General features: G+C 35.6%; 1 protein-coding gene across 1 annotated transcript in view; it reads right to left on the minus strand.

The window, feature by feature from the left end:
• The window catches only part of MDGA2 (MAM domain containing glycosylphosphatidylinositol anchor 2), a 913,329-nt gene that overhangs the window by 428,056 nt on the left and 462,735 nt on the right, over positions 1 to 22,538 (minus strand). The window contains exon 3 of the mRNA XM_061430940.1: positions 9,106 to 9,280. Coding sequence (XP_061286924.1) covers positions 9,106 to 9,280 — 175 coding nt within the window. The remainder of the gene's footprint in view (positions 1 to 9,105; positions 9,281 to 22,538) is intronic.

Raw genomic sequence — 22,538 nt, forward strand, 5'->3', positions numbered from 1 at the left:
TTTCTCCAGAGTTCATCAGTTTTACTAGATAGGTTCTCCAATATTCCTACAGAAAGGCATTCTCAGAACCAAGTGTGAAAAGGGGTTGTGAAGAGTATATAAACTTACATTTAATAACTCTAATTAAAGAGTATATTGCCTTTTGTTTTTTATTATTTCACACTTCTTAGAACAAAGTTTCTCTGGCTGGACATATCATAAAAATAAATTTCTAGTCATCTGTAGGGATTTAACTAGGAAGTTGGTAAGAGAACAGAGATAGTTTGGTGTTGAACTCTGTGAAATGTGAAAGATCTGGGAATGTAACTCTTCTTATATAGATTTTAAACCACTTGTATTTAGACTGAATTACTCAGTATGCCAGCAAACTTGGAAAACTCAGCAATGGCCATAGGACTGGAAAAGGTCAGTTTTCATTCCAATCCCAAAGAATGCTCAAACCACCGCACAATTGCACTCATCTCACATGCTAGTAAAGTAATCCTCAAAATTCTCCAAGCCAGGCTTCAGCAATATGTGAACCGTGAACTTCCAGATGTTCAAGCTGGTTTTAGAAAAGGCAGAGGTACCAAAGATCAAATTGCCAGCATCTGCTGGATCATGGTAAAAGCAAGAGAGTTCCAGAAAAACATCTATTTCTGCTTTATTGACTATGCCAAAGCCTTTAACTGTGTGGATCACAAGAAACTGTGGAAAATTCTGCAAGAGATGGGAATACCAGACCACCTGACCTGCATCTTGAGAAACCTATATGCAGGTCAGGAAGCAACAGTTAGAACTGGACATGGAACAACAGACTGGTTCCAAATAGGAAAAGGATTACATCAGGGCTGTATATTGTCACCCTGCTTATTTAACTTATATGCAGTGTACATTATGAGAAACGCTGGGCTAGAGGAAGCCCAAGCTGGAATCAAGATTGCCAGGAGAAACATCAATAACCTCAGATATGCATATGACACCACCCTTATGGCCGAAAGTGAAGAGGAACTAAAAAGCCTCTTGATGAAAATGAAAGAGGAAAGTGAAAGAGTTGGCTTAAAGCTCAACATTCAGAAAACTAAAATCATTGCATCCGGTCCCACCACTTCATGGGAAATAGATGGGGAAACAGTGGAAACAGTGTCAGACTTTATTTTTCGGGGCTCCCAAATCACTGCAGATGGTGATTTCAGCCATGAAATTAAAAGACATTTACTCCTTGGAAGGAAAGTTATGACCAACCTAGATAGCATATTCAAAAGCAGAGACATTACTTTGCAAACAAAGGTCCATTTAGTCAAGGCTATGGTTTTTCCTGTGGTCATGTATGGATGTGAGAGTTGGACTGTGAAGAAAACTAAGCGCCAAAGAATTGATGCTTTTGAACTGTGATGCTGGAGAAGACTCTTGAGAGTCCCTTGGACTGCAAGGAGATCCAACCAGTCCATTCTAAAGGAGATCAGTCCTGGATGTTCATTGGAAGGACTGATGCTAAAGCTGAAACACCAATACTTTGGATACCTCATGCAAAGAGTTGACTCATTGTAAAAGACCCTGATGCTGTGAGGTATTGGGGGCAGAAGGAGAAGCGGATGACAGAGGATGAGATGGCTGGATGGCATCACTGATTCGATGGACACGAGTTTGAGTGAACTCCGGGAGTTGGTGATGGACAGGGAGGCCTGGCTCACTGCTATTCATGGGGTCACAAAGAGTCAGACATGACTGAGCGACTGAACTGAACGGAACTGAAATGTATAACAGATAAGTGATAATATTTTGAGGAATATTTTAATTGTTGCCAAAATTTTAGGTTAAAATTTATGTGCATTTTCCAGCAAGTATATGATGGATTTTCATTTTATAAGATTTAATTGCAACAATTAATATTTCAGTAGATTTATTTTTTAAAATAAGAACTTGCCAGTGATTACTAAATGTTTTTTAAAACTTATTTGTAGTCTAGACACATAAAATATATTTCTTTAATAACAATAAAACAAACCAATAAAACTTGCTTATATTAATATCAGCTGATATTAATTCTCTATAAAAAGTGATAATCACATAGTATTTCTGGGACTTCCTTCATCCTGTATATTCTGCCAAATGTATTCTCACTTCACCGCCACTGTCACAGTGTTACTTCCATCAAGATTTAACTCAATACAAATTGTGAAATTATTTGTTCTAGCTCTGTGAAGAATACTGTTGGTAGCTTGATAGGGATTGCATTGAATCTATAAATTGCTTTGGGTAGTATACTCATTTTCACTATATTGATTCTTCCAATCCATGAACATGGTATATTTCTCCATCTATTAGTGTCCTCTTTGATTTCTTTCACCAGTGTTTTATAGTTTTCTATATATAGGTCTTTAGTTTCTTTAGGTAGATATATCCCTAAGTATTTTATTCTTTTCGTTGCAATGGTGAATGGAATTGTTTCCTTAATTTCTCTTTCTGTTTTCTCATTATTAGTGTATAGGAATGCAAGGGATTTCTGTGTGTTGATTTTATATCCTGCAACTTTACTATAATCATTGATTAGTTCTAGTAATTTTCTGGTGGAGTCTTTAGGGTTTTCTATGTAGAGGATCCATGTCATCTGCAAATAGTGAGAGTTTTACTTCTTCTTTTCCAATTTGGATTCCTTTTATTTCTTTTTCTGCTCTGATTGCTGTGGCCAAAACTTCCAAAACTATGTTGAATAGTAATGGTGAAAGTGGGCACCCTTGTCTTGTTCCTGACTTTAGAGGAAATGCTTTCAATTTTTCACCATTGAGGATAATGTTCGCTGTGGGTTTGTCATATATAGCTTTTATTATGTTGAGGTATGTTCCTTCTATTCCTGCTTTCTGGAGAGTTTTTATCATAAATGGGTGTTGAATTTTGTCAAAGGCTTTCTCTGCATCTATTGAGATAATCATATGGCTTTTATTTTTCAATTTGTTAATGTGGTGTATTACATTGATTGATTTGCAGATATTGAAGAATCCTTGCATCCCTGGGATAAAGCCCACTTGGTCATGGTGTATGATCTTTTTAATGTGTTGTTGGATTCTGATTGCTAGAATTTTGTTTAGGATTTTTGCATCTATGTTCATCAGTGATATTGGCCTGTAGTTTTCTTTTTTTGTGGGATCTTTGTCAGGTTTTGGTATTAGGGTGATGGTGGCCTCATAGAATGAGTTTGGAAGCCAAAGCCATCTTGAGAAAGAAAAATGGAACTGGAGGAATCAACCTACCTGACTTCAGGCTCTACTACAAAGCCACAGTTATCAAGACAGTATGGTACTGGCACAAAGACAGAAATATAGATCAATGGAACAAAATAGAAAGCCCAGAGATAAATCCACGCACATATGGACACCTTATCTTTGACAAAGGAGGCAAGAATATACAATGGATTAAAGACAATCTCTTTAACAAGTGGTGCTGGGAAATCTGGTCAACCACTTGTAAAAGAATGAAACTAGAACACTTTCTAACACCATATACAAAAATAAACTCAAAATGGATTAAAGATCTCAACGTAAGACCAGAAACTATAAAACTCCTAGAGGAGAACATAGGCAAAACACTCTCTGACATACATCAGAGCAGGATCCTCTATGACCCACCTCCCAGAATATTGGAAATAAAAGCAAAAATAAACAAATGGGACCTAATTAAACTTAAAAGCTTCTGCACATCAAAGGAAACTATTAGCAAGGTGAAAAGACAGCCTTCAGAATGGGAGAAAATAATAGCAAATGAAGCAACTGACAAACAACTAATCTCAAAAATATACAAGCAACTCCTACAGCTCAACTCCAGAAAAATAAATGACCCAATCAAAAAATGGGCCAAAGATCTAAATAGACATTTCTCCAAAGAAGACATACAGAGGGCTAACAAACACATGAAAAGATGCTCAACATCACTCATTATCAGAGAAATGCAAATCAAAACCACTATGAGGTACCATTTCACACCAGTCAGAATGGCTGCGATCCAAAAGTCTACAAATAATAAATGTTGGAGAGGGTGTGGAGGAAAGGGAACCCTCTTACACTGTTGGTGGGAATGCAAACTAGTACAGCCACTATGGAGAACAGTGTGGAGATTCCTTAAAAAACTGGAAATAGAACTGCCTTATGATCCAGCAGTCCCACTGCTGGGCATACACACTGAGGAAACCAGAAGGGAAAGAGACACGTGTACCCCAATGTTCATAGCAGCACTGTTTATAATAGCCAGGACATGGAAGCAACCTAGATGTCCATCAGCAGATGAAGTATAAGAAAGCTGTGTTACATATACACAATGGAGTATTACTCAGCCATTAAAAAGAATACATTTGAATCAGTTCTAATGAGGTGGATGAAACTGGAGCCTATTATACAGAGTGAAGTAAGCCAGAAGGAAAAACACCAATACAGTATACTAATGCATATATATGAAATTTAGAAAGATGGTAACGATAACCCTGTATACGAGACAGCAAAAGAGACACTGACGTATAGAACAGTCTTATGGACTTTGTGGGAGAGGGAGAGGGTGGGAAGATTTGGGTGAATGGCATTGAAACATGTAAAATATCATGTATGAAACGAGATGCCAGTCCAGGTTCAATGCATGATACTGGATGCTTGGGGCTAGTGCACTGGGACGACCCAGAGGGATGGTATGGGGAGGGAGGAGGGAGGAGGGTTCAGGATGGGAAACACATGTATACCTGTGGTGGATTCATTTTGATATTTGGCAAAACTAATACAATTATGTAAAGTTTAAAAATAAAATAAAATTAATTAAAAAAAAAAAAAGATTTAACTCAAATATTGTTTTTTCTGAAATTTTCCTGGGCCGACATTTTGTCAATGTCTAATCAAACTACAGGAGTCTAATCAAACATTAAGTACAGTATCTATTCCACTATATCTTGTGCCTAGTTTTTAAATCATCTGACAGCTTAGTAATGTGACAACTTAGACTGTAAGCTCCCAGTGGGCAAGGCCCATTATCTGTCACCATGAGACATTCATGGGGTCGCAAAGAGTCGAACACGACTGAGCGACTGAACTGTCTGACTGACACTCTAAAAGCTAAGTGATGTCTCCAATTCCTGACTTTTTTAATGATTCTATAATTCTGTACCGCATTTTATCCTCCATACTGACAGCTTTGATTCAAGCTTTCTTCAGTATGTTGAACAGTGGTCATTTCCTGATCTATTTCCTACAAAATTGTTTTTCTGTCAACTCCTCTTCCACTTTCTCTATCACTGTTCTCATGCTTGGCTATTGTTTTATTCCTTTATTATTGTTTTAGCACAGTTTCAGGGAGAAGACACAAAGAATGAATATTTTGAAAACAGTAGGTTTAAGTAGAACTAACTCTTTATTTTCTCTTAAACATATAGCTGTTAGTATTCAGACACTCAGAAGCTATTTCCTAGCAAATGAAGAATTGTAATTGAGTAGCTTTGGGTCAGAAATATTTGTATAAATAACTAGGTAAGATTTCTTTTTTAAATGTAAGTTATCTGGTTATGAAATCTGTTTGTTTATAAATATACTTTTTAAAGAAATTATATTCATTTTGAAATGCTTAGAAAGGAATCATAGGTCATGATAAACTGAAAAACAGGTATATCTTCTCCAAACAGTAGCACTGAGCAAACTATTTTCTAGATTGAAACAGCAAAGAGAATAATAATAGTACATTTGGTAGTTTCTTTATGGAACCTACAAGGTCCAATTACTACAAGATATTTTAGAAAATTATGTAGGAAGGAATTGTTAATTCAAATTAAAAAATCTTCCCAAACTGATCAAAATATTAACACAGTATCACAAATATGTTTATATTACTATGTAATAAAATCACCTCATTTTATATCAATCAGCATTGTGGCAGGTTTCTCTTCAGAAAATAAATTTCCTTATCAGAATAAATTTTTTTTAGGATGGTATTAGCCATAAAATCTAGAAACTTACAATCACTGAATGGGGTTTAATGTGAGATATACATTTTTGTGGTTATGAAATCTCTCCAGGATGGCTATAAAATTGGTACTTTTTGGAAGATTTTTAAAAGACAAACTATCATGAGGAACTCAAGGCTAAGTTCTAATGCCATTTATTAGAATTTTTGCTAAATCTAAGCCATAGTCCACCTCAGCTGGCTGTTGCAAACATGATCTATGCATTCTATGCCTATACTATTTCAAGTTCTACCAGTGTGGATGAACCAGTTTAGAAAAAGAAATAGAAATGTATAGTGTATTGATGATCCTAAAACTATGGCTTAAAGCATTAAAAAAAACAAAATTAGTCCTTTAGTTTCAGCATTTTTCAAAATTAAGGTAAAAGCACCTGAAGTAAAGTTGCTAAATTGTTTATGGTTTATAAAAATGAATTTCTAGTCAATCAACCAGTCTGACATCAAATCAAAATCCAAATAACAGATGAATCTTAAGACTATAAACGAATTTTAGATGTCAGGGTTGTCAAGTTTCAATCCAGCACTAATACGTTACTCATGTTCCTATTGACAATGATAGGGGAGGTTTTAAAGAATAAATATTCATGTAAAGAAAACATACTTGAGCCTAAAAACTGTAGATTATATATAAAACATAGATTCCCCAAAAGACCTGTCACATTTATTCAGAGTCCATATGAATGGACTACTAGTTTACATGTTATTCTCTGAATACATGTTATTGTCTCAAGTAATATAATTTTAGACAGCCTTCTACTAAATCCTTGTCATCAAAAATGTATTGAAAGTCGTACTCCACCCTGGTATGCATCACCATGACATTTCACTCACACAACCGGCCTTAAAAGACTAACAGGGCCTGGAGAAACGAGGTGCCTTGTGCTGTCAGTTCCCCCCAAGTATGCAATGTGAACTGAGATCCTGCGGCACAGCTGACTGGACAGCAGGGCCCTGAGCAAATAGAAAAGAGGGAGAGTCATGCACAGCAGTGCTGCAAAGGCTTTGCAGTAAGAAGAGAAAAGAAGCTTCTTTTCGAAAGTCTTTTAAAATGCCATTTCTCTCTTGTATTAGATTTTTAGTCCAGCAACACAATCTTATTGTTTTATCAAATGTATTGCAGTGGGAACACAACTCATAATCTCTTATTCAAAATTGTAGAGAAATGTTTTTCTGAATATTTCAGATTTTAGGAAAATATTACAGTACATATTCCTTGTTTTATATAACACACCCAGCAGGCTCTGTGGCGATACTGTGTAATCAAACACATTATTTCCAGAGCAAAACATGATTGTTCAGATGAAGCAGGGTAAATAAAGAAGAGAAAGTATTTTCTATTTTTGCCTTCAAGTCATTTCAGGTTAGATGTCACCACCAAACTAGTTCTCATCAGCTTTTGCTGCAAAAAGTTACTAATAATATTTAACAAAAGATCCATTCAATCACTAGAACTTTTTAGATTTCAGAATTGTGTCTAAGGTATCAAAGTTGTGTATTATAAAACTTCATGACCATAATTATAACAAAAATCACACGTATGTTCTTTCTAAAAGTTATATTCAGTTCAGTTCAGTTCAGTCGCTCAGTCATGTCCGACTCTTTGCAACCCCATGAATTGCAGCATGCCAGGCCTCCCTGTCCATTACCAACGCCTGGAGTTCACTCAAACTCACGTCCATCGAGTCGGTGATGCCATCCAGCCATCTCATCCTCTGTCATCCCCTTCTCCTCCTGCCCCCAATCCCTCACAGCATCAGAGTCTTTTCCAATGAGTCAAATCTTCACATGAGGTGGCCAAAGTTATATTATAGAAGTGTTTGACTCATTTAAATTAAATTTAGTGCCATTTAAAATTATATATGAAGAAAACACTATACATAGTCTTTTTTAAAAGTGTATATTACCATAAATATTTGATTGGGGGGTGGGTGGGCAGAGGATATATTGTTCAGAAACATACATGTAAGGCCAACCAGAAGGCCCATAAGAACAGGGAGAAAGCAGCCTCTGGGATACAGATGCCTGAGTTATTCCAGGTCATGCCTGAAGGTCTGGGAATTTCTAGAGGGATTGGGACTTGGGCTTCTCTTTCATCCTTTCCAGGAACAGTGAAAGCGCCTGAATGTGGAAGGTGAATCACAAATGCAACCCTGTCACTCACTTGTCAGTCACCTGAACAATTACATGAGATGCAGCATAGGATCTGATCAACCACATGTAATTCCAATCACTTTCCTAACTATGCAACTATATCCTGTATTGAAAGAAAAAGAAAAAAAGGAAAGAATGAAAGGTGGGTAAAAAAATGAGAACGCCTCACTTGTTACTTACATCTGAATCACTAAAAATAAACATCTTTTTATTATAACACTAAAGAGTTAACAAATAAAATGTAAGTATTTGCAAAAAAGACAATGGAGCAATAGAAACCTATATCAAAAACTGAACTGAATGTAGGCCCTTAATTTCTTTTGGTGGGGAAGACAGTATTGAGACCAAGAAGATTTTAAATATATTCGCTAACAGCCAAGAGCAGAAAAATGAGACCAAAAACAAAAATAAATCAACAAACACATTCCAGGAGGCTCAGCATCACCCTAGGTACTGATTACTTTTAACAGAATTGGATCAAAACAGAGTCTACACAGAGATTTTGGCCTTTTACAAGCCAGTTCAAGTAAGTTCACTCATGAAGTGCATGTTACAAAATAAAATAACTGAAATTCACATAGGTTAACAAACCAGTCACCATATCCACAGCATGACTTTTTCTTTATACAAGTATAAATATGCATTTATATACTTATATATAGAGATAAAAAGTATATACATTCAACACTAATAGTCATTAATAGGATTTTCAGTGATATTTATTTTGTTTTAATCTAATTCTTAAATGTTCTATAATTAATATGTATTATTTAATCATAAAAACTGTGAAAATTTCTAATGGAGATTCTACAGGAAATATGCTAAATGAGCTATCTTAACGTTAAAGACGTCATTCTCAACTAAATATAACTCTTTTTTTCAACAAACTCTAGTATTTCTCAATAGATGTAATAATAAAAATAGTTGTAGGAGAAAACATATCTGCAGTTGACTTAATTATAGATTTCTGGGACATTTACTTACAGTACACATCCACTCTGATTGACTTTATCGCTGGGGACCCCAGGCCATTCTCTGCTTTACAGTAATAGCGGCCTCCTTGATGTCGCTGAATGTTTGTAATCCTCAAAGTCTCGTTGAAGACACTTGAGTCTTGGAATCTGTCAGAGGCACTTCCTGCTGTTTTGGTCCACCTGATCTGAGCAAGCATCAACAAAGATTGTTACTTTAGGTTGGCTTTCTCACTGAAAAATTAAATACCAATTACTCATATGAAGGGAATTCCCTTGTGGCTCAGTTGGTAAAGAATCCGCCTGAGATGTGGGAGACCTGGGTTCAATCCCTGGGTTGGGAAGATCCCTTGGAGAAGGGATTGGTTACTCACTCCAGTATTCTGGCCTGGAGAATTCTATGGACTGTACAGTCCATGGGGTCACAAAGAGTCGCACACAACTGAGCAACTTTCACTTTCACTCATTTGGAGAGTTGGCATTCAGAAACTGCTACAGTGCCATTTTTGGCAAGTTATTGAAAATTAAGAAGAAAAGTTTATATAACAATAAAATTATAAAATTGTAAATGCAGTTATTATTATATAGTGCATATAATTCTAACTCAATTGCATAGAGTTCATCCATAGTTTCATCAGTGTGAAGGACAATAAAAAATATTAATATATACAAAGGAAGTTAAATATAAGTAGTACACTGGAAATATGGATTAGTTTCTTTTCCTTGAGCACCTAAAATTCTATTTTCCAAACTCTGTAAGGCATTTTTTATTTACCTGCATAGGAAAAAGGTAGGCTCTCACTTTCTTTTTGGACATGTTTCATTATTTTATGCAATATTTTCTATTTGATTTGGTTAATTAAAGTATATTACCAGAGTAGCTTATTGAGATTATGTGTAATTTTATACACGTGGTTGTTATGAATGATTTTTATTTCATTTTTATAGCTTTGCTGTAATAAGCCCACAAATAACTTGTCTGTTTGATAATTAGAATTCACTTTATATCAATAATTATTTTCAAAAAATGTGTAAACTTTTCCAAAGAGAACATTTCTATTAAATTGCCAAAGCACTTTGAATATCTAAAATACTCTGTTATAAACAATACTGTTCTTTGCAACACAGCTGTGTACATCAGATTTGGCTTTTACTAGAAATAAAGACTAGTGTTCAAGTAAACTTTTGTGTATTTTAGCTTATATAAACCTGAACAAAAGCCACGTGATGGTACTGTAAAGGGATACAAAACAGGATGTAAAAAGATTTAGTTTTATATCTTTCCTTCTCCCTGCTGTATAATATATTGCTTTATTTATTTTTAGGTTGTAACTCTGCTGATAGAAATCCTCTGCAAACACAAATGAAGAAACATAGACAAATGCAACTAAATAGTGGGTTATCAAAATTTAAATCATTTAATACTACTATTATTTATGCTATTTTGATACAATGTTAATTCAAACTTACGATCTAATGACACTAAGCAGCTTTAAAAAATTCTCCAAATCATTACAATATCAGTATAAATATATGCACGTTTGCCCTTAATTGTGTGTGAAATTAAAAATTTACTTAGAAATTAATAAAAGTTGAGTAATTCATAAAAATACATATCAAATATTTATCTAAAACTTTTTACAGAAAATATATATAAAAATTAAATGGGGTGATTCTTGATTTCAAGTAGTTCATAAGCTAATTATTAATATTATCATAAAAGACAAAGAATAACAAGGGCACTGATTTGATAAGTACCATTTCCATGCAAAAATCTAGGGTTCTATTTTAACTTAAATTTCAAAATTTATAGGTAACAAAATAAAAAAAGATTAAAATGAACAAGCAAATTACATATTTTTGCTTTGTATATCCTATATAGATATATGCTAATTCTCTCTTATATATATATATATATTTCTACCTAAGATGTAAATAAAACACAATTCCTATGAAATGCCAAGTTTTCCTTGACTATCACAATATGGTACCAATATTGATTTTTAAAAATAAACATTTCAGAATATAAAAAGTAAGTTCAGAATCAAAAGAATTATGGAAATGGCCTAGAAGTTTTGGATATTAAAAACATGATATTAAGACAATAATTTAGTTTTAGAATACTGTTATAGTACTGGTAATTGTCCAGAAATTGGGTGATGTAGAGAATAAGAGTGTGCATGTGTGTGTATGTGTGTGTGTGCGCCTGTGCGTGGGGGTGGGGTGGGGAGAGAGACAAAGAAAGAGAAAAGAGTGAGAGAATAAATTATGATATAGACTATCAAACTTTTTGATCTTAGAATACCTTTACTCTATTAAAAATTATTAATGATCTCAAATATCTTTAGCTATTTAAATTATATCTATTCATAATCAGTGTAGTAGAAACTAAGACAATGTTAAATTATGTGTTATTAACTCATTTTAAATCATTTTAATAAACTGAAGACATTAACTTAAGGAACACTTTTAATTTTTCAAGACAAAAATAATTAAGTAAAATGAATGGAATTGCTTTATAGTTTTGCAAATCTCTTCCGTATCTTCTTTAGTGAAAAAAAGCCGGCTAGATAATTATATCAACATATGCATGCAATCTGTGGCAGCATGTTGGGGACTGGCTATAAAGGGAGTAGTATTTCAATAGCCTTTTTAGATAACTGTGGACAGTCTTCCTTGAGACTACAGTAAAATTCCGTCAGTGTTAGTTTCCTACTTGCAAAATAGAATTGAAAACCATATCAATGCCCTTTTTGCTCTTTGTGACACTAAAACCCATTGGTCTATCTTGCACTTTTAATAGATCATTTTCTCATGCATGATTTTGTAGCAACATAGATTAGTCATCTGGAAAATATGAATTCATTGAGTTATGAAGATCTTCCAGATGTTGAGATAGCTCAACATATAATACAATTCACATATACTAATATCATCAGTCTTCATAGAATAGTCTTCTATAAGGATTGGTGAAATTAGTATATGTGCCTACCATGCTATCATGCTTCTGTTGGCAGATTTTCCAAAATTCTAAATTTTCTCTTAAATATGTGAAATTTATCATAAGCAATAACCATTGTTAAGGTGTTTTATTTGGGATGATAGGTTCATTTCATTCATTTCTGAGGAAATATTTGCCAAATACCCAAGTCTGAATAACCATGTATAAAAAGCATCCTTTTAAGTAAAAAAAAAATATATTCTATAAAAAAAAGTGGGTAATTCACCACAAAACTCATTTATACAAGACTTTGCCTTGAGACAAACTCTGTACTTTAGTAAGCAGCAGAAATCCTTTTTAGGAATTTTCCATTTTGTCACTTAGGATATTAAAAATATAGTGACTGTGTTCTAAGATGTTAAAAATTAATACTGGAACTTCCCTGAGGGTCCAGTGGTTAAGACTTTGTCTTCCAATGTAGAGGGTGGGGGTTTGTTCTAGCACACACCTCAAAAAAAGACCAAGAGATATAAGATAAATTCAGTAAACACTTTACAAATGAAGCACATTAAAAAAAATCTTTAAAAAATGAATACTGATTTTTCTGATTTATCAAAAATAGTGACACTGATATTTTATTATTATTATTACTGTGAGTAAATAGTAGTGAAGTAGCAAAGAATACAAAGACTGCTAGTACAATTTGATGCCACAGCTTTGTTCTGTGCTAACAGGCTGCCTGTTTTATCTTCCTTTACTACAAAAGCAGTATAGTGAGAAACAACATTCTTCTTCATGAACTCCCTGTAAAGATCACAGGGTCCCCAGAGAGATCTAGGGACCACACAGGAGAACACTGTTAAGAGTACAGAAATATGTATATAATTTAGGATTTCATACAGGAAATATTTTAAATGAAAAGCAGAAAGAAAGCTTGTTTAGTAAGTGGTGTTGGGGCAATTGACTATATATCCATAATGGAAAAAAAAGCTGACTCTCTAACCCACCCTTCATATCAAAATTAATTCTAGATGCAATAAAGATTTCAAAGTAGAAAATTGAAATTGTTCCATAAGAAAATATGCAGTGATCTGTCTACAATTATTCAAGTGAGCAGGGCTTTTAATACAAATTCTAAAAAAAAAAAAAAAAACCTATCACTTGATTAATATGTCACTCTTTTTTAAAAATTATGTAAGACAATTTACCATTAAAAATGTCAGAATTCAGGGTTAGTTTCCATAAAATATACATATATATATACAATATATATGTATATGTACATAGTATACTAGATGATGAGTAAGTTAATGGATAAGAAAAGAAAAGGGAAAAAATAGAACTACAAATTGGCATTATTTAAGTAAAGAGACGTTCAATTTCTTTCTTTTTAAAACTGTAAATCAAAGCATGAGAAACCAACTTTCACCTATCAAATGGCCACAAACACTATCTCATACCATCTTGTGCTGTTGAGGTTTCATAGCTGGGATTCGAAGGGTAAGATGGTAAAATCTTCCTTTTTGGAGCAGAATCCAGTAAATTATGTCAAAAAAATGAACACATTCAGACTTGGACTTAGCAATTATCTAGTTAAAATATACCTAACATTTGCACAAGAATGTATAAAATGTCTATGTAATAGTACAACACTGAAAACAATACAATATCAAAAGATAGGGAAGTGGTGACAAATTAATTGACTCTAAAGCTGAATTGAATAGAGAAATGGAAAGAATAAACATACAAAATGTTTTATCAAGCTAACAAAAAATGAAACTATTCTCATCTGTGTAAAAAGAGTACATGTGTGTAAATGCATTTGCACATATATGTTAATATGTGCAACATATTTGCATAATATGTTACTCCTGGAGAAAGAAATGGCAACCCATTCCAGTATTCTTGGCTGGAGAATCCCCATGGACAGAGATTGGCAGGCTACAATCCATAGGGTTGCAAAGAGTCAGACATGACTAAAACGATTTAGCATGCAGGCATGCACTAACATGTTAATAAATATTAATACATAAATGGAGCACATGAATACATACAAAATTTAACCTTGATTAATTCTGAGTGGGACTGGTAAAATAAAAGAATATGTAAAATATTCTTTTCAAAAATTTCTTATTTAAAATTCTTATTTACACTTTATTTTACTATGAACAAATATTGAATTTATTATAAATAAGTTTAAAAGAAAAAAATACAATGCAGTTGTGAAATATAATAGAAAAACCAGAAAAGTATAGAAAGAATACAAAATAATCACTTATGGAAAGGGTTTTTCCCCCTCTACTTAAAAAGATAAATAATGAAAGGAAATATTCCTGAGTTTTGGAAAGATAACTTTACTCATTAAGGGGGTTTACCAAGTTATACATCTAATTGATGAGAAAAGAAACCCCTATACCATCCATGGAATTCTCCAGGCCAGAATACTGGAGTGGGTAGCCTTTCCCTTCTCCAGGGGATCTTCCCAACCCAGGGATCAAACCCTTGTCTCCTGCATTGCAGGTGGATTCTTTATCAGCTGAGCCACCAGGGAATCCCAAGAATACTTGAGTGGGTAGCCTGTCTCTTCTCCAGTGGATCTTCTCAACCCAGGAATTGAATCGGGGTCTCCTGCATTGCAGACAGATTTTTTACCAGCTGAGCTACCAGGGAAGCCCATAAAGAAACCCCAGGCATACTCTGATAGAACTTGTGACCTCAAACTCTACAAAGGAGACTGTATAGGCTTCCAGGCAGAAGGAACAAACTATTACAATAAACTATTACAATGTGTTAGAGTCTGCCCATTCCCTGATGTCGATTTCTCCTTCTTCCACAGAAATTGAATCCCACAGTATTCATCAGGCACAAGGTTGCCCAAAACAAAGGCATTTACTATTTCAGCTACATTCTTGCCAGTGTGTTTCAAGAAGAAATATTCTTATAGGGAAGCACCCCTCTACATTTTGCTCATTTCAGCACATTACTGCTGCCTGCCATCTTGGACCCTGAACTGATACGGAATGAAAGTCAAGCACAGAGAATCTATAAAACAGAAGAATCTAAATCTGTGACATCATGGGAGTTTCACCTACCTAACCTGAACTATGTATAGTTTCTGGGTTTCTACATAGGAGAAAAATACAATTCTATCTTACATCATACTTTGGGAGGGGGGTGGTTTCTACGACTAACAGCCAAACTTTAATTGATAAACCTGGAGTGATAAGGAAGAACACACACACATGCACACACACACACACACACATGCACACACACCATAGAAATACTTTATGGATAATTCAACTCTGCATCCCAATCCTGATTAGTTCAGTAGATATTAATTCATTAATTTTACAGATTAAATGTAGAACTTGAGTTGAAACTTGAGGTGTTGGTGGATATAATTCAGCTGTGAGATAGACACATGAAAGTTGCTCAGTCGTGTCTGACTCTTTCAACCCCATGGACTATTACAGTCCATGGAATTCCCTAGACCAGAATATTGGAGCGGGTAGCCGTTCCCTTCTCCAGGGGATCTTCCCAAGCCAGGGATCGAACCCATGTCTCCCGCATTGCCGGCAGATTCTTTACCAGCTGAGCCACAAGGGAAGCCCCCAAATACGGGAGAGGGTAGTAGCCTATCCCTTGTCCAGCGGATCTTCCCAACCCAGGGATCAAACTGAGGTTCCTGCATTGCAGGTGGATTCTTTACCAACTAAGCTATCAGGGAAGCCCAACTGAGCTATGAGGGAAGGTGGATATAATTCAGTTGTAAGATAGACACATGAACAGAGATTTATACAAGATAAATTTAGATTCCATCATGTAAAAAAAAAAAATCTGGAGTGAGGCAGACCAGTGAGAATGTAATGACTCCACTCAGGGACTCAGGCTCTTTGAAACTGCCTGCACTACCATGTGCTGCTGGAGCTCAAGGCCCAGAATAGCAGCTACAAATCTAGTTTTCACATCCCCATCCTACCAGAAGAAAAGAGGAAAAGACAAAAAAGTGCCTACCACATCAGCTTTACAGAAGGCTCTAGGATATTGCCTCAGGACACTGGCTCACTTCAGACAGACAGAGCCCCACCCATAGCTACCAGAAAGGCTGGGAAGTGTATTCTTTACCACACAGAGCTCCTGTCTCCCAGGCGCCTTCTAAAATCTAATTCTATAGCTCTGGGAAAAGAGGGGACGGGTTATTTGGGACAACTTGCTAGTCCCAAAGCAGGAATAAAATACATTCACTACTCAAATATGCTGCATTGTTAAATATGATTGTATTTAAACACTTTTTATTTCCATAAAAATAACATGTACAGAAAAAGAAAGATGTTACACTTTAGAGGGATACTCTTTATGGTAACTATATAATCTAAAGGAACAGCTTGGAGATACTCCTAGGCTGCAGATCATAACACTTCGCTTAGAGTCACCTAACTCTCCACAGAGAATTTTCTACTTTGCTTTTTGCAAATAATGGTATTTTTGAACATCATTATTTTTATGTAGTCTTAAATAAAATCACTGTTGACTAAAATAGCTTAAGAAAATGTTAAAAACCTAAAGTGCAGACCAGAGGATAGACCTAGGTGAATCCAAAAGAGTATATTCCATAGATAGTACAAACTCAATAAGCAGTTAGCCCTTGACAATTCTCAGACTTCTAGGTTCTCCCCTTTAATTAACATCTAGTGAATGAGGAGTTTTGTGAATTAAAGATGGTTTCTATCACTTGTCAAGGTGTTAGGCTTTATTCTCCTGTCTCTTCAGGTCAATCTATAATGACAAATATGAGCTTTGTCCCAGCCTTGTTCATATTCTGAAAAAAGATCCTTTATCTGTAAAAGACATCCAGAGAAAAAGAAAGATAAACATCATCTGATCTGCTATAATGATTGGGGTGATTTGCCACCAGAGCCTTTGGGCACTAAACAAAGCCAGTCATGGCTCTTGTCATTTCCAGAGTGATAGTCTGAAAAAGCATAAAGGTATGATTATGAGTAACAGTGCTCTTTACAGTTTTGAAAATAAAAGTTATCCTCTTATCCTGCACTAATATCAGGGAAAATAACAGAGAAAATATGTTCTCTTTGAGCTACTCAATACAATAAATAGAACTCTGAGTGGAACAGGACTCCAGATCATATGGGTTCAATTTTTAATAAACTGTATCAGTCTATTATAAATGATAGAAAAATGTCACTCTTGTTTCTAAATATTATACAAAAATTTTCTGTCAAAGCAACAAATTTTTAACCTGAAAACTTCTATAGACTGTGTGTGTGTGCTCAGCCATGTATATTTTCAACCCCATGGACTGTAGCCTGCCAGACTCTGCTGCCCTTGGAATTTTCCAAGCAAGAATACTGGAGTGGGTTGCCAATTCCTACTCCCTGAGGATCTTTCGAAGCCAGGGATCAAACCCGCATCTCCTGCACTGACAAGTGGATTCTTTACCACCGAGACACCTGGGAATCGACAACTTTTTCACTCTGTGCATGAACATTGTATTTTTCTAGCATGCTGACCAATATTAGAGATCACTGCTATCACTAATATGACTACTACTGAAAATAATTTAGAACTTCAAAAGATTCCTGCAAGTTAGAGTTACTATCTATTAATATTGTCCACATTGTGATAAGGAAGAATTGTTTAAAGTGTGTAGTGTGAATAAGAAGCTCAGGGAGGCAATAAAGAAAAGAGAGTCTGAACATCAACCTGGGGTCTTCTCACCAGCCAAAGAATAGAATGGTGAAGGAGAGGGAATCATTATGGTAAATGCATTGGAAACAAAAGGAGAATTTTGAGGTGAGGACATGGGTATTTCTGAAAATGAGATACGCCTTAAAACAGAGAAAACATTTTTTTCTCATCATTCTCTTGACTGTGGCTTTTCTTTTGAATTTAAACTTGGAAGACTTTATTCATCTCTTGTGAAAATAAGCAGTGAGAGATACTAAGTAAATTTTGCGTTTATCTTTAGCAATGTTGATTCCTACCTGTGTATGGAGAACTACAATAGGACCTGGCAGCAGTCTATCAAACCAAAGGCAACAGAAGAGGGTACATTTTGGTGCAAATGCTTTAAAAAGTGTTGGGGTTACTGCAGATTGCTTCGTTGAAGGCTTTTTTTTTTTTTTTTTTGTAGCATAACCAAGATATTAATCATGGACTCCAGACAACCAGTAACAGGATTTTACTTCTTTAAAAGTAAATAAAATGCTTTTTAAAATTTTATTGGTTGATTTTAAACCCATGACAGGCTTGAAAGGTAGGAATTTTTTTTTTTTCCTATGTGTCTGTGCCTTTGTACACCAGGCTCCTCCTGAAATGAAAGTTCTCCTTTTTTCCTTCTCATTATCTAGTTAACTCCCTCTGATCCTCCAGAAATCATTTTATTAGAAAGTCTTCCCTCTCCCACAGAGCTCTATTTCATCCTGTCCTCAGTGTTGCCATAGCACCTTGCAAATCTCTCTGCCAGAGTACTCATATGTGTCATATAGATTAGCTATTTCTATGTTATAGATAACTGCTGTTCCGCCTGAATCTCGCAGAGTCCCTTTGTGCTTTCCATGTACACCTCCTAAGGATGCCCTCTTACATTTGGAAGGTCTCAGGTCTGTGGGGCCACTTTGCTCTCAGAGGCAGAGTCTGAGAAATGCTAGAGATTTTCCTCTCTATCCAATGGCTTTTTAGTGACTATGTAAGCCCAACTCCCTTTGTCTCCCTTAGGACAGATTTTGAAGCATAACTTATACTCTAGAGCTCCTTCTACAGGATCAGGTTGAGGCTAATCTCCTAAAATCACACCCTTGCCTGGCTTTTTCCTTTTCCTGTCTTGCTTTTTTACTCCACTAGCAGTATCTTTGGAGAAGGCAATGGCACCCCACTCCAGTACTCTTGCCTGGAAAATCCCATGGATGGAGGACCCTGGTAGGCTGCAGTCCATGGGGTCACTAAGAGTTGGACACAACTGAGCGATTTCACTTTAACTTTTCACTTTCATGCACTGGAGAAGGAAATGGCAACCCACTCCAGTGTTCTTGCCTGGAGAATCCCAGGGACGGGGAGCCTGGTGGACTGCCGTCTATGGGGTCGCACAGAGTCGGACATGACTGAAGCGACTTAGCAGTAGCAGCAGCAGCAGCAGTATCTTCTAAAAGTGTTTCCGTAATAAACCCCTTGGACTTGAATTCTCATCTCAAACTCTACTTCTAAAGAACCAGACCTAAGACAACTATTTTGCCTTTAATAAACTACAACATCAAGGACTGTTCTTGTTTTTGGTGTCTCCAATCCAATGCACTGAGTCTAGGATATAAGAATAATTAACAAAATCATTGTTGCTTGAATGGATTCCTAGCAGTATAATTCTACTGACAATGAAATATAAATTAGAGAAAAATCCCACTCCACAAGGCACCCACAATATAATGAGTTTCAATTAATTGAGGTGTTGATCTTTTAATAAACATTTCTTCAAATTAAAACTGAGTCTACTCAGCCATGTTCATTTTGAAATATAACAGTGGAATTTGGGGGTAAATTCTCTAATTTTAATAAATTTAATTAATATCTAAATATTAATATTTTCATTTTATCTTTATAAACATAGGATTATACATTGAATATGAATGGATGAATTTAGAAGAAAATATCAAATGGTACTTCCCTATTGTCAAATTTTAAATTCCTACTGAATCAGCAATTAGTAGTACTATCTAGGACAAGAATAAAATTTGATAAATGGAAAAAAGTAAATTTATAAAGCTAACTTAATTCAAGAGAGATGGAAATATTGGAGAAAAATAATATAAAAATAAAACAGAAGAATAGGTAATGTGAGTTATTAATTTGTTTATCAGAAAACCATCCAAATTTTAGAGATAGGGTGTTAAATGAATCAACATTGCAATACAGCTGGCATAAAAATATCAAACACCATGCTAAATGTATTCAGATATGATTAAAATGTAAAGATTTGACTTCATTTCCAATAACCTCAGATATGCAGATGATACTACTCTAATAGCAGAAAGCAAAGAGGAACTAAAGAACCCCTTGATGAAGGTGAAAGAAGAGACTGAAAAAGCTGGCTTAAAAATCAACATTCAAAAAACTAAGATCACGGCGTCCGGTCCCATCACTTCATGGTAAATAGAAGGGGAGAAATGGAAACAATGCCAGATTTTATTTTCTTGGACTCCAAAATCACTGTGGATGGCAAGTGCAGCCATGAAATTAAAAGTCACTTTCTCCTCGGAAGGATAACTATGAAAAATCTAGACAGCATATTAAAAGGCAAAGACATCACTTTGCTGACAAAGGTCCATATAGTGAAAGTTACGTTTTTATTAGTAATCATGTACAGATGTGAGAATTGGACCATAAAGAAGGCTGAGAGCCAAAGAATTGATGCTTTCAAATTGTGGTCCTGGAGAAGACTCTTGAGAGTTCCCAGGACTGCAAGGAGATCAAACCAGTCAATCCTAAAGGAAATCAGTCCTGAATATTCACTGGAAGTATTTATGCTAAAGTTCAAGCTACAGTATTTTGGCCATGCAGCCTGGCGTGCTGCAGTCAACTGGGTGACAAGAGCCGGACATGATTTAGCGACTGGACAACAATGCAAGCTATAATAAACAGGGGGGAAAAAAACAGCAAGATATATCTCCCAAGTTTCCACAAGGTGACTGGAAAGAGATTTGTTTTGCTGCTTCTTTACTGTCCATTCAGGCTTCCCTGATAGCTCAGTTGGTAAAGAATCTGCCTGCAGTACAGGAGACCCCGGTTTGATCCCTGGGTCAGGAAGATCTGCTGGAGAAGGGATAGGCTACCCACTCTAGTATTCTTGGGCTTCCCTTGTGGCTCAGCTGGTAAAGATTCCACCTGAAATGCAGGAGACCTGGGTTTGATTCCTGGGTTGGGAAGATCCTTGGAGAAGGGGAAGGCTACCCACTCCAGTATTCTGGCCTGGAGACTTCCATGGACTGTATAGTCCATGGGGTGACAAAGAGGCTGACACAGCTGAGCAACTTTCACTTTCACTTTACTGTCCACTGCTTCCTAGTCTCCTTTGGTGGTTCCTACTCATCTCCCTGACTTTTAAATGGATGCTGAGTGCCATAATTCTTGTTCCTTTCCATCTACACTCACTTCCTTGTTCATCCCGTCTGTACCTTAAATGCCACTTACGTGATGATGACTTCTAATTTAATATTTGTAGTTGAGTCCTCTCTCTTGAATCCAGTCTTCTGGCACCACCACCTACTCTCTGTCTACAATGTAACATATCCAAAATTGATCAAGATATAAACTCTTGATCTTCCCTCCAAACAAACTCTCACCATCTTTCAATTTCAGTTAATGACAACTCCATTCTTCCAGTCATCAGATCCAAAACTTTGCAGTCATGGTGATGAAAAGAGAAGGCCAATAAAAATTTAAAATCTTAGTACCCCCCCAAAAAAAAATCACATCTGTGATAGACCTTAAAATGTGTTTTATAACTTAAGTGACTGAGTAAGCATTCAGTCACTTACTGAATTTTCATGTTTTTTTTTTTTAAGAGGTCTCCAAGATCATGTCTAGGTTTGATGACTCACAGAGGACTTATAGGACTCGTTATATAGTTATACTCATGACTATGACATATTACAGTGAAAGGATACAAAACAAAATTAATAAAAGAGAAATGTGATGGGGGCGATGACATTTAAAGGAAAACAGAAATAAGCTTAAAAGAATCCTCTCCCCATGTTGTCACAAGGAGGCCCTTAACTCCCCCAGCATTAGCTAATGACAATGCTTATGAAATATTCTACCAGGGAAGCTTACTAGAGATTCAGGTTTTACTGGGTCTGGTCACATAGGCACCATCTGCCCTGCCTATAGCAAAATTCAATCTGCAAAAGTAAAGCAAGTGTTCCATGCCAATCATATTGTTTGCAGAAAAAATTTAAGCACAATGAACCATTCTAATCAGAGGGGGACTGGAGCAACCCTTCCTGAAATCCAAATTTCCAGATGCCAAGCAAGAACCAATCTTTCAAGCAGGCCTTTCTAAGTACAGTATTCTCAGACTTGGTAAATTTATTCTTTCTGCACATATGTATATCTTGTAGCAGAAGTGTTGTGAGGGACCTCTAAAGAAACTCCTTAAAAGAGAAGGGCATGGACCCATTTCTGTGTTTCCCATTTCTTCCTTCCTGCCTGAAATTCAACTGTGATAGCTAAGGCTGCAGAACGCATCTTATATTGTGAGCTAACTCCAAGGCAGAAGTCATATGTGCTAAGGATGGGTCCCTCATGACACCATGAAGGGATCATACTGTCTCAATAATTTTGACATCTAGATTCATTTTCTAGGCAGAATTTAAACTTATCTTGTTTAAAGTACTATTATTTCTGCATTTGGTAATTAGCAGACAAAGACAACTTGTCATGAAAAAAATTAAACAATAAGAAATCCATTTTTAACATTTGCAGACCTTACAAAC

This window comes from Bos javanicus, chromosome 10 (genome assembly GCF_032452875.1).
Source record: "Bos javanicus breed banteng chromosome 10, ARS-OSU_banteng_1.0, whole genome shotgun sequence".
Classification (NCBI taxonomy): Eukaryota; Metazoa; Chordata; class Mammalia; order Artiodactyla; family Bovidae; genus Bos; species Bos javanicus.